General features: G+C 50.0%; 1 protein-coding gene across 1 annotated transcript; it reads left to right on the top strand.

Annotated features, from left to right (window-relative positions):
* Positions 1-4,201: 4,201 nt before the first annotated feature.
* Positions 4,202-10,190, top strand: LOC140902980 (phospholipase A2 inhibitor and Ly6/PLAUR domain-containing protein-like; the record flags this gene model as incomplete). The annotated part of the gene is made up of 5 exons (XM_073323561.1): positions 4,202-4,259; positions 5,760-5,876; positions 6,234-6,386; positions 6,579-6,722; positions 10,030-10,190. Coding segments are annotated over 5 exons (633 nt in total), but the record flags the coding sequence as incomplete, so codon positions are not given.
* Positions 10,191-13,666: the final 3,476 nt, after the last annotated feature.

Below are 13,666 nucleotides of genomic sequence, written 5' to 3'. Positions count from 1 at the left end.
TTTCCCACTCTTTGGCATACTTCACAAGACCGGACATATGTAGAAACATCCTTGCCCATTCCCTCCCAGTGGAATGGCCCCCCAAAAACGGTCTTCGGTCCTGTTCACCCCAGCATGGCCACTAGGGTGATCATGGGCTAAGCTCAAGAACTTGGCCTGGTATTTAGTTGGAACTACCAACTGTCTCTGAGGATGCCAGTCTTCCTGGTGTCCACCAGAAAGAGTTTCCTTGTATAAAAGTCCTCTTTCTACAACAAACCTGGATCGATTAGAAGAGCTGAGAGGCGGTGCATTGCTCCGTGCTGCCGTCCAAGCTCTCTGGAGGCTTTCATCCGCTTCCTGTTCGTCTGGAACTGTTCCCTTGATGCTGGAGACATCAGTTCCTCATTGGATTGTGGACCTATGCTTGGTCCCTCTGGAGCAATGTAGGGGATGGGGCTGTTTCCGTTGACTGTGAACCGCTCTCCGCTGGGACACTATATTGGGGTTCAGGCTCTGGCTGAGCCTCTTGTGTAGGGTTATGGGCTGCTGCTAGTTCAGATTCGGTGGGGCCCTCTGGTGTTGAGGTTGCAAGTACTGGATTCAGTGCTGGCAATGGGTCTGGTGCTGGTTGTTCCTCTGGTTCTGGTTCTGGGACTGGTTCCGTCTGGGTCTCTGGGACTGGATCCACTAGTGCTGTTGCAGACATTGGGCTGGGGTCCGGGTCCATCACCTCTGACCGGCTCCTGAGAGAAGTTTCCTGAACAGAGCTAGGCCTCACGGCTGTTTAGCCTGGCTGCGGGTGACCATTCCCACCCTCTTGGCCCACTTCAGATGATTGACCAAGTCTTCCCCCAACAGCATGGGGATGGGATAATCATCATCGACTGCAAAAGTCCACGTTCCTGACCAGCCCCGGTACTGGACAGGCAATTTGGCTGTAGGCAAATGGAAAGAGTGGGACTTGAAGGGTTGAATCGTCACTTGGATCTCTGGGTTGATTAAATTGCGGTCCACTAAGGAAGCATGGATAGCTGACACTTGTGCTCCGGTGTCCCTCCACGCGGTGACCTTCTTCCCACCCACACGCACAGTTTCCCTCCACTCCAAGGGTATCTGGGAGGTATCTGGGCCTGCGGATCTTTGGTGTGATTCCGGTGCAATGAACTGTAATCTGTTGGGGTTCTTGGGGCAGTTGGCCTTTACTTGCCCCAGCCCATTACATTTAAAACATCGTCCAGCTGACGGGTCACTGGGGCGAGGTGGGTTGCTGGAGAACGGGGTGGTGGGACGATAAGGTGTCTGGAGGGTTCTTTGGGAGGTAGGTGGGGCCTTGGGTGACCCCCGGTAATAGGGTGTGGTCTGGGGTTGTCCCTTCTGGTCTCTGCTCCAACTGCGACAAGTTTTCTTCTTCTCTGCCACCTGCACCCATCTGGCTCCGATCTCTCCTGCCTCGATTACAGTTTTGGGCTTCCCATCTAGGATGTATCTTTCTATTTCCTCAGGAACACCCTCTAAGAATTGTTCCATTTGCATTAGGAAGGGCAAATTTACTGGAGATTCAACACTTGCTCCTGATATCCAGGCATCCCAGTGATTTACAATGTGGTAGGCATGTCGGGTAAATGACACGTCTGGTTTCCACCTTAGGGCTCTGAAGCTCCGACGAGAATGCTTGGGTGTTATCCCCATTCTGACTCTCACCTTGGATTTAAACAGTTCATACTTGTTCATGTGTTCTTTAGCCATTTCAGCCGCCACCTCAGCTAATTGTCCACTGAGCTGCGGCCTCAGCTCTACCATGTATTGGTCTGTAGGGATGCTGTACCCAAGGCAGGCCCTTTTGAAGTTTTCTAAGAAGGCCTCGGTATCATCGCCTGCCTTGTAGGTGGGGAACTTTCTGGGATGGGAAGTGCTACCTGGAGAAGGATTGCTAGGGTTTGTTGGTATATTCTGCTGAGTCTTTACCTGCTCCATCTCCAGTTCATGCTTCCTCTCTTTTTCCTTCTCCTCCTCCACATGCTTCCTTGCCTCCATTTCCCTCCTGTGGGCAGCCTCCTGTACCTCCTTCTCCAGCCGCATGAGTTCTATCTGTCTTTCATGTTCCTTATGTTTTTCCTCAGCCTGAAATCTGGCTACTTCCAGCTTTTGTTGAGCCGTGGATTCTGTCATCCTAACCTCTCTGTTTTTAACTAACTTTACACCCGAGGTTTGGAAATAAACAAACAAAACTTGGCTGTAAAATTTTGCTGTGCTGGAATAGGATACCTATTCTCTGTTAGTGATTGTCAGCCTACAGAAAAAGACAATTCCCTTTGTCTCTGCTCTGGCCCCAAATCAAAGCAAAAAACCTCCAACTACTTAGAAACCTGCTTATCAGCAGCCCCAAAGGAAAAAAAAATTCGTGTTCAAATCTGTGCTCCTTCTAAAAAAAAAAAATCAGAATCCTAAAAAAAAACAAACCCCTGCCACTTTTGTCTCCAGGGAAATGGGTAGAACACCCCCCCCTCCCATTTAGTTGTAGGGGGAAACAAAACCTCAGGTTTTCGAAGACTGTGCATTTCCCTGCAGGAGATTAACTACTCTGCCTCCAGGCAAAGAAAACCTGCAATTCACAAAGATAATCCCCTTTTGTCTCAGCTCTGTCCCCAAAGCAGAGAAAAAACTAGTTGCTTTCAGTTGGACCTCCTTTCCAGCAGCCCCAAAGGAAAAAAATATTTCCTTTTTAAAATCCGTTTTTCTGGTTCAAAAAAATCTCAAATTGATCTCAAAATGATTTCAGGTTAATCCCACCACTCTGCCACCATGTCAAGGTTCCTTCCCACTCTGAACTCTAGGGTACAGATGTGGGGACCTGCATGAAAACCTCCTAAGCTTACTTTCATCAGTTTCGGTGAAAACTTCCCCAAGGTACAAATTAATTTTGTCCTTTGCCCCTAGATTTCTACTGCCACCACCAAACTTTAACTGGGTTTACTGGGAAAGGTAGTTTGGACACGCCTTTCCCCCCAAATCCTCCCAACCCTTGCACCCCACTTCCTGGGGAAGGTTTGGTACAAATCCTCACCAATTTGCATAGGTGACCACAGACCCAAACCCTTGGATCTTAGAACAATGAAAAAGCATTGAGTTTCCTTACAAGAAGACTTTTAATAGAAGTAGAAAAGAATCACCTCTGTAAAATCAGGATGGCAAATACCTTACAGGGGAATTAGATTCAAAACAGAGAGAATCTCTCTAGGCAAAACCTTAAGTTACAAAAAGACACACAGACAGGAATATCCATTCTGTTCAGCACAGCTATTTTCTCAGCCATTTAAAGAAATCATAATCTAGCACATACCTAGCTAGATTACTTACTAAATTCTAAGAGTCCATTCCTGTTCTGTCCCCAGCAAAAGCATCACACAGACAGACACAGACCCTTTGTTTTTCTCCCTCCTCCCAGCTTTTGAAAGCATCTTATCTCCTCATTGGTCATTTTGGTCAGATGCCAGCGAGGTTACCTTTAGCTTCTTAACCCTTTACAGGTGAGATGTTTTTTCCTCTGGAGAGGAGGGATTATAAAGGAGTTTACCCTTCCCTTTCTATTTATGACAACAGGTGAAAGTGTTTTGCCACTGGCCATGGGGTATTTTATAGCACCGGGGACAGAAAGGTGGATCCTCTTCCCTTTATATTTATGACAGGTCCTTTCTTATGTTATTATAAAAATACATAAGTGTTATGGCCACATTGTGACTGACAAATAGCTTCCTTTCTCAGTTCCCCCGTGTAATGATAAGATAACTCCACTGGGATATAAATATTGTTCTTACAGTTCAGTGGATAGTACATAGAGCTGCACAAACAAGTCATTGTGTCAGGAAATTTTAGCTCGCACTGACTTCACTAGTGCTTTATATATGGCCTGTAGTAAAATGAGGCAAACATCAAGATAAGCTGATGTACACCCTGAAGACCTGTGTGTACCCTGGAGTACACGGACCGCTGGCTGAGAACCACTGATCTCCACTAACGCACAAGGGAATTGGCCTCAAGACACATTGCATCACCTGATCAGCCAAAGTCACATGCAGGGTTGTGAAATCTCCCATCTCCGGGTCCACCAGGATGTCATGGGGCAGCCCCAGCCGATCGCCCAGGGGGCAGGTATTTGCCAACCTGCCGGATAAAACCACAGCCAGATGCTTCCTCACTGTTCTGTCGCTGCAGCTAACATCCAGGCACCATGTGGGTGGCTCTGCCCCTCTGTCTGCTGTCCGCTCTCCTGGCCACAGGTGAGTCCCATCCGTCCCCGGGCACAGGGAGCTGGGTGGTGGGGTCGGGAATTCACTTGGGGAACGTGCCGCTGTGGATGGCGGATTCTGGGGTCAGGATGGAATTTGTGGGTAAAACCAGCAAGAGGAAAACCCGGTGCCACGTCCCCCGGCTGACATGGGGAGAGCAGGGATTGGAGTCTGGGACTCCCACAGCCCACGCTAGGGGCCTGGCCAGCGGGTCTGAGTCCGTCTGTCCTTCCTTCTTCTCGTTCCTCCTCCATCTCTCGCCCGAGCTTGGGGTCATCCCGATGAGGAGCAGCACCCCCGTCCACATGTCGTCCTGCCTAGAAATGTTCCCCTGCCTGTCAGCGCTGAGATTCCTGCCAGGACTCCTGGCTTCATTCCCCGGGTTTGAAAGGGGAATGGGGGTGCAACGGGTGGGGGCTGGGAGCCAGGACTTCTGGGCTCATTCCCCAGCTGTCGAAGCGGGCTGGGGTGTAGTGAGTTTGAGCAGAGATGGCTGCAAATCAGGACTCCCGGGCTCTGTCCGTGGCTCTGAAAGAGGTGTGGGATCTTGTGGGTTAGAGTGGGCTGGGAGTCAGGAGTGAGGAGTTCTCAGCTGTTTTCTTGGTTCTAACCCTGAATTGAACACATCTTTTTTCTACCTCAGTTTCCGTATTTCTTTGATAGGGATAATATAACTTTGCAACCATCTAGGGACATAGAAGGGGCGGGGAAGGTGTTCTGAGGTTTAAGTGATGTTTCCACATGAATGCTCTAAAAAAACCAAAGTGGGAAAATCTTCCTTTCTTTCTTAAAACTACCTTATGCTCATGTAATGAATTTAAAGGCCCCCACGCTCTGGAGAGGAAAGAGTTCATGCTCCTGGGATCGCTGGCTGGAGACGAACAGCCATTAATCCAAAGGCTTAACAAGCGTGAATTGTATTCTGAAGAAGAGAATTGGCAGGATCAGCGATGAAAAGTGGGCTGAAGTCGAGTGTGGCTGAGCTGACGTAACTCTGAGAGGCAGAGGCCTGGAGCAGAGAGTGACGGCGGGGTGTGTGTGTGTGTGAGAAAGGTTCACCACAAAGCCAGGCAGAAACCCCTCTTCAGAGCAGCCGTATTCTTGTTTTTCTGTCTACACAGACGTGTGGGGTTTGTTCGCAGGCACAAGCTGCACCCCAGATAGCCACGTCAGCAGCTGAAAATGTATTCTAGCCACAGACACTCAGGCAGCAAACTGAGTTGTCTGTGGTTTTGAGTAAGGTACAAATGACCAGCTAGGAAGATGCCTTTCCCCATCCGGAGAGTTAAATGGAACTGGGCAGAACTGCTGCAAAAGCAGGTGGCATTTCTCCAAGATCTGCCTGCCCACACGTTCAGTGAGGAGGCATTGGTGGTAACAACTCCCACAGAGCCACCTCTTGGTTGCTGGTGGTATTTCGCCCACAGGCACTGCCTGAGGAGGGGTGTGGAGCTGGGGTTTGTACTGAGAATGGATTTTTCCAACCTCCAGGGAGCGCTCTGCAATGCGAGGTGTGTGTGTCCAGAGAGCAATCATGCTCCGGCCCCCTGCAGCCCTGCGCCCCCTTGGAAGGGACCTGCATCACCGTCGTGGCAGAGATGAGGCTGGGTGAGTGAAAGAAGATTCCTACTTAGTGTAGACACCATTGTCCTCCTGAAGCCAGGGGTCGAACCCAGGAATCCTGGCTCCCAGCTCGTCCCCCTACTCTAAACAATAGTCTCCGCTCCTCTCCAGGAGCAGGGACTGCTCAGTCTGGAATGATAATCTCATTGACGGGGGATGGGATGAGATGGGGTATTGCAGTGGGTGGCTTTGGGGCCTGGATCAGAAGGAGAGAGGATTTTATCGCGGGGGGTGGGGAGATGAGATTAGTTGGGGGTGGGGTGGATGGAACAAAAGGGGAGGATGGAGCGGCTGGGGGTCCATTGGGGAGCTCAGAGGTGATGCTCTGTTTCCCTTCCACAGAGGGAAACTCCTTCTCCTACACGGGTAAATCGTGCCTGGAGCCCAAGAACTGTGAGCCCGGCCCCTTCTCGCTCACCTACGTGCACAATGTCACCATGCGGGCGAACATCGCGTGCTGTGACACCGACGGCTGCAACGCCGGGGCCATCCCAGGTGTGTGTCTGCTGCAAACCTAGAGCCCTGCTCTGGCCACACCTGCCTGGAGAGAACCCAGGAGTCCTGGCTCAAAGCCCAAAGCCCCCATTCCTAACCACTAGACCCCACTCCCTTCCCCGAGCTGGGATTGAGCCCAATGTGTGGTGACTCCCCACACTTGGCTGACTGTGTGTGTCTGACTGTTCTCAGTGCCAACTGTGAGCTCCGTCCCCAACGGCCGGCAGTGCCCGTCGTACCTCAGAGGGGGGCCACATCTCTGGAACCGGAAGGGGGTCTTGGCCTGCACCGGCACCGAGGACCATTGTGTTGTGGAATCTGGGATATTAAGACTGGGTAAGTCCTCCAGATGCGGGCGGGGTCTGAACACAGAGTACTAGGTGGAGCCCAGGTGTCCCGGCTTAGTCCCAGACCCCCTTGCTCTGACCCACTAGACTCCATTCTCCTGGCAGAGTTGCAGAGAGAACCCAGGAGTCCTACTTGCTGAGATGCCAAAGGAGCACCCAAGGAGGATAAGGCCACTGCGGAGAAACTAAATGAATTCTCTGCATCAGTCTTCACGGCTGAGGATGGGAGGGAGATTCCCAAATCGGAGCCATTCTGTTTTGGTGACAAATCTGAGGAACTGTCCCAGATTGAGGAGTCATTACAGGAGTTTTTGCAAGAAATTGATAAATTAAACAGTAATAAGTCACCAGGACCAGATGGGATTCGCCCAAGAGTTCGGAGGGAACTCAAATGTCAAATTACAGAACTACTGACTGTGGTTTGTAACCTACCATTTAAATCAGCTTCTGTCTCAACTGGCTGGAGGACAGCTAATGACACGCCTGTTTCGAAAAAGGGCTTGTTAGCCGATGGCCAAGGATGTTTGGTGAGGTGCCAGCTATGCCCTTTTATACCATCCGTGACTTTAACCGCTAGGACGCACTGTCCCTTCGCGGCGGGCAGCCCGGGCTAGGCTGACGGATGCCCCAAGGTCCTAACGACCCGTGACTTTAACTGCTAGAGCTCAGAGCTCCTTCGCAGCGGGCAGCCAGGATTGACTGACAGGTGCCCCAAGAGTTTGCCCCTTGGAGGCGGCACAACTCAACGCAAGGCTCTTAGTACTCCCACCTAATGGCCAGGCTTTAGAGCCAAAACGGCTGAGGTTCTTTAATTGTGTTGGCTGCTTTACAGTAAACCAGAGAAAACAAGTCAGGCTTATGCACAAATGGTTACCAAAATTTATTAAGCTAGATTCTAATCATGTGGTTACAAAATTGCTAGTGCCTACTTATTTAAATGTAGAGATGTTACACACACAAACAGGTTACAAACTGAAGCCACAATCCCAAAGAAAGAAAACAAAGTATAAAGCTCTATTTCAAAATATGTGTACACTAAAGATACGAGATCAGGTGTGGGTGCTTCTTACCCTCCTTGCATCTCTCGATTCCAGCGGTGCCAAGCCAGGATCGGTCACTCAATTCTGCGGAAAGACGAATAAGGGACAAGGCTTAGGGACCCTCTTAGCTGCAGAAGCCTTGGGAGGCTGTCACTTATCTGACCAGCAGATAGATAGTGAAAAGCACTCCAAAATCATGGTGCAGTAGGTCCCCTACTTATACCTCTGTACTCCTTTATTCTCTTTCTCCTTTCTTATGCCAAATTGGGGCTGGTCTGTCTGGGTGACGCCAGCTTTCGCAAGAGTAGTTTACACTTGCAAGGGAGAGAAACAATAAGTGTCGACTACTGGACATTTCTTTTGTCAGGGTAAATATTTTCCCACCTAGGATGTTGGGGTGTGTGCATCACGCTATTTAGTAGGGGCTAAGAGCCATGTCTGTCACAGGGCCTCTGCCTGCTGTGAGCTTAATCCTTGTATCTGTTCCCAGAGGCACATTGTAGCAGCACACCTGTGCTTTCACAGCTTCAAAGGCTGTGCTGGAATATATGTTAAGTGCCCTGTTCCGGCTTCCTCCTGTGTTTCCAGCAATGCTAGTCTGAGGGGGGCGGGGGGGGGGCTGTCTGGCTACAGGGCTCCAGAGGTGATCCCGGCAACTACAGGCCAATAAGTCTGACTTCAGGACAGGGCAAACTCATTGAAACTATAGAAAAGAAGAGAACTGTCAGCCACATAGATGAACATAATTTGTTGTGGAAGGGTCAACATGGTTTCGGTAAAGGGAAATCACGCCTCACCAGTGTACGAGAATTCTCTGAGGGGGTCAACAAGAGTGTGGACAAGGGGGATCCCATGGATATAGTGTACTTAGATTTTCAGAAAGCGTCCCTCACCAAAGGCTCTTAAGCAAAGTGAGCTGTCATGCGATAAAATCCTCTCATGGCTCAGTAACTGGTTAAAAGAAAGGGAAAAAAGGGTAGGAAGAAATGGTCAGTTTTCAGAAGGGAGAGAGGTAAATAGTGGGAGTCCCCCAGGGATCTGCACTGGGCCCAGTGCTATTCACCAAATTCTGAAATGTTCTGGAAAAAAGGGTAATAGTGAGGTGGCAAAATTTGCAGAAGATACAAACCTACTCAAGATATTAAAGTCCAAAGGAAACTGTGAAGAGGTACTAAAGGGTCTCTCAGAACTGGGTGACTGGGCAACAAAATGGCAGAGGAAATTCAGTGTTGATAAATGCAAAGTAATGCACATGGGCAAACGTAATCCCAAGTAGACATACACAATAATGGGTCGAATTTACCACTCAAGAAAGATCTTGGAGTCACTGTGGAGAGTTCTCTGAAATCATCCACTCCATGTGCAGCGGCCGTCAAAAAAGCAAACAGAATGCTGGGAATCATTCATAAAGGGACAGAGAATAGGACAGAGATCTAACCCCAAAGATCGTGTTGCCTCAATATAAATCCATGGGACGCCTACAGCTTGAACACTGCGGACGGATGTGGTCGCCCTGTCTCAAAAAAGATCTATTGGAATTGGAAAGGCTTCAGAAAATGCCAACCAAAATGATGAGGGGGATGGAATGGCTGCCATATGAGGAGAGATTAATAAGAGTGGGACTCTTCAACTTGGAAATGAAACGGCAAAGGGGGGATATGATCGAGGTCTAAAGAAGGTTGAAGCGTGTGGAGGAAGTAAAGAAGGAAGTGTTATTTACTCCTCCTAACATAAGAACGAGGGGTCACCACAGGCAGCAGGTATAAAACAAACCAAAGGAAGTACTGCTTCACACAATGCACAAGAAACCTGTGGAACTCATTGCCGGGGGAAGTTGTGAAGGCGCAGATTATAACAGGGTTCAAACAGGAACTAGAGAAGTTCCTGGAGGACAGGCCCATCTGTGGCTATGAGCCAGGATGGGCAGGGAAGGTGGCCCTAGCCTCTGTTTGCCAGGAGCTGGGAATGGGCGACAGGGTATGGATCATTGGATGATTCCCTGTTCTGTTCATTCCCTCTGGGGCACCTGGCATTGGCCAGAGGATACTGGGTTGGATGGACCTTTGGGGTGACCCAGGAGGGCCATTCCTCTTATGTTCTCATGTTGTTCCAGGCCCCTTGCTCTGAGCACTAGACCCCAGTCTGCCTGCAGAGCCGGGTGCAGTCCTGCTGGGAGGGGAGTGTGTGAGAGACCTCATGAGGGTCGGGGTGGGGGGGGAATTGGGAACCCCCGATCACGTCTCTCCCCCTGTCCAGGTCACATCAAAATGAGGAATACTGCGGCTGGATGTGGCTCCCCTGGCGCCTGCGTGAAGACAGCATTGGTGAAGAAGTACGCCCAGGGCATGCCGGAGATGCTGAGCCAGGCCGAGTGCTACCCAGCTCCAAAGGCCAGTGGAGGCATCGGGGAGCCCTGAGGCCCGGGCTGGCATCCTCCCCTTCTGCTGCGTGCCGGGCTGCAGTGCACCTCCCTTCAGCAGCCACTGACTGCTGCTTCTCTTTGGGGGAGATTGCGGATTCCTTTTGTGCATTGGCTGAATAAAGCGAGTTGTGGGGAAAGTACCCCCCATGATCTCTGATCTTCCCTGGGGAAGGAGGGCTGTGGGAAGGAGAGGCCGTGGCTCACCCAGCTGTCCAGGCGGGCGGGAAAGCCCTGGAGGGGAGAAATGTCCTTCTAGGTTGATTTTGCAGGGCTCAGTTCATCCCGCTCTCTGGAGCGGCTCCACTGGGAGTGCCGGGCTCAGGGAAGGTGTCAGGAAACAGGGCAGATCCCCCCAACCGGTGGTGCTCTGTGAGGAGATTTCACCCAGCGTGAACTCCTGGATCGCTGCCCCCGTCTGACCCCGGAGTCACAGCCAGTCCCCTCAGAGACTCTCAGACAAGCTGGACTTTGTGAGGAAAGGTCACGTACATCCCAAACCAGCCCACCCAGGTTGTTCCCAGCCCCAGGAGACCGGTCACTTACCCCAGAGCCACGGGACCCCAGATCCTCCACCAAAGGCAACGCTGGCAGCCAGGTCTGTAGGAATCTCGCTAAAGGTTCGTGAGCTAAGGAAAGGGAATGAGGGTCACGAGGGGTTAAAGCCGGTAAAATTCATGCGCAGGTGAGTCGCAGTCTGTAATTCCAAACGGTGGCGGTGATGGGAGAAACTGCCATTTTTCCAAGTCTTTTCAAGTGCCCCCAGACGGGCCCCAGGGATCCCCGCTTTGCATCCGGTACCGGTCCGTGTAAGAGTCCAGCCAGCCCAGCGAGGCAGGGTTCCCTCAATCCATCCTTATAGCCTCTTCTCCCAGAGAACAAGGTGGCAGGGTCCCCACCCACATGGGCTTTGCCTTCGATTGGGGGAGGGAGGAATGCGGTGGTCAGCACACGCGATGGCCCCTGCCTTTGCGGTCAGCATTTTTCTGGTGCTAAAGTTCTTCGTTAGCATCCCTACGCCGTTCTCAAGGTTCCTTCTCCACTCTGGACTCTAGGGTACAGATGTGGGGACCTGCATGAAAACCTCCTAAGCTTACCTTCACCAGCTTAGGTTAAAACTTCCCCAAGGTACACATTAATTTTACCCTTTGCCCTTGGATTTCCACTGCCACCACCAAACTTTATCTGTGTTTACTGGGAAATGTAGTTTGGACACGACTTTCCCCCAAAATGCTCCCAACACTTGCACTCCACTTCCTGGGGAAGGTTTGGTACAAATCCTCACCAATTTGCATAGGTGACCACAGACCCAAACCCTTGGATCTTAGAACGATGAGAAAGCATTCCGTTTTCTTACAAGAAGACTTTTAATAGAAGTGAAGGAATCACCTCTGTAAAATCAGGATGGTAGATACCTTACAGAGTAATTACATTCAAAACATAGAGATTCCCTCTAGGCAAAACCTTAAGTTACAAAAAAGACACACAGACGGGAATAGTCATTCTACTCATCACAATTCTTTTCTCAGCCAATTAAAGAAATCATAATCTAAGACATACCAAGCTAGATTACTTACTAAAAGTACGAAGACTCCATTCCTTTTCTATCCCCGGCAAAAGCAGCATACAGACAGACACAGACCCTTTGTTTTTCTCCCTCCTCCCAGCTTTTGCAAGTATCTTGTCTCCTCATTGGTCGTTTTGGTCAGGTGCCAGCGAGGTTACCTTTAGCTTCTTAACCCTTTACAGGTGAGAGGAATTTTCCTCTGGCAGGAGGGATTTTAAAGGGGTTTACCCTTCCCTTTATATTTATGACACGCCCCCCAAATCTCAGCTAGGGTGAAACACTCCCTTGTTATTTCTTCCTTGGAGCTTTAGGAAAAACAGAGTTGATAAGACACATGCACCTCTAAATATACTACCAAGTACAGACTAACAATATTTTCCACATCTCAAGGACGATTTTAACCAGTTGATTGTGGGAAACTTTCATGGAAGAGTGCATCAGCCACTTTGTGAGAAGCTCCTGAGATGTGTTGGATGTCGAAATCAAAATCTTGGAGAGCTAAACTCCACCGAAGAAGTATTTTGTTATTTCCCGTAGCGGTATGAAGCCACTGTAGTGCTGCATGGTCGGTTTGCAGCTGGAAATGCCATCCCCAAAGGTATGGGCGTAGCTTTTCCAGGACCTAGACAATGGAGAACATTCTTTTTCACTGACTGACCAGTTGTTTTCCCTCTCAGAAAGTTTTTTGCTGAGAAACACTACAGGGTGGAATTCTTGATCCTGTCCTTTCTGCATTAAAACTGCTCCCACACCACGCTCGGACGCATCTGTGGTTACTAGGAACGGTTTGTCAAAGTCTGGGGCCCTTAGTACAGGGTCAGACATGAGTGTCGCTTTAAGCTGGTTAAAGGCCTCCTGACACTTTTTGGTCCACTGAACGGCATTTGGCTGTTTCTTTTTGGTTAGGTCTGTTAGTGGGGCGGCGATTTGGCTGTATTGCGGTACAAATTGTCTGTAATAACCAGCCAAGCCTAAGAAGGATTGAACCTGTTTCTTTGACTTTGGGACAGGCCATTTTTGGATAGCATGCACTTTGGCTTGTAGGGCGCTGACAGTTCCTTGACCCACCTGGTGTCCAAGGTAAGTCACTCTGTTTAGGCCTTTTTGACACTTCTTAACCTTAACAGTTAGTCCTGCCTCCCTTATGCGCTCAAGGACTTTTTGTAGATGTTCCAGGTGTTCTGCCCAGGAATCTGAAAATATGGCCACGTCATCAAGGTAGGCGACTGCATATTCTGCTAGTCCCGCTAGGAGACCATCTACAAGTCTTTGGAAGGTGGCGGGTGCATTCCGCAGCCCGAAAGGGAGGACATTAAATTCATACAGCCCGAGACATGTGATGAAGGCTGACCTTTCCTTGGCGGATTCATCTAGCGGTACCTGCCAGTACCCCTTGGTTAAGTCCAAGGTAGAGATGAATTGGGCCCGCCCCAGTTTCTCTAATAGTTCATCTGTGCGTGGCATTGGATAGTTGTCTGGGTGAGTTACAGCATTCAGCTTATGGTAGTCCACACAGAAACGTATCTTCCCATCTGGTTTGGGAACTAGAACCACTGGAGATGCCCATGCACTCTGTAACATATCCTGGGTCTCCCGGTCTATAGCAGTTTTAGCTTGAGGAGACACCCGGTAAGGTTGGACTTTAATTGGGCGAGCATTCCCTGTGTCAATGGAGTGGTATGCCCGTTCAGTCAGTCCTGGGGTGGATGAGAATGTCGGCGCATAGCTTGCGCACAGCTCCTTGGTCTGCTGTCACTGCATACGCCCAAGGGTCATGGAGAGGTTCACTTTTCCCTTCGTAATAGACACCTTCAGGCCACTCAGCATCGTCGCCGCCCTGGGCTGGAAACTGACAAACCTTTAATTCTCTGGAATAAAAGGGCTTTAGAGAATTAATATGGTACACC

This window comes from Lepidochelys kempii, chromosome 24 (assembly GCF_965140265.1).
Source record: "Lepidochelys kempii isolate rLepKem1 chromosome 24, rLepKem1.hap2, whole genome shotgun sequence".
Taxonomy (NCBI): Eukaryota; Metazoa; Chordata; order Testudines; family Cheloniidae; genus Lepidochelys; species Lepidochelys kempii.
The sequence above is the reverse complement of the archived record's forward strand: the minus strand, read 5'-3'. Positions and strand labels throughout refer to the sequence as shown.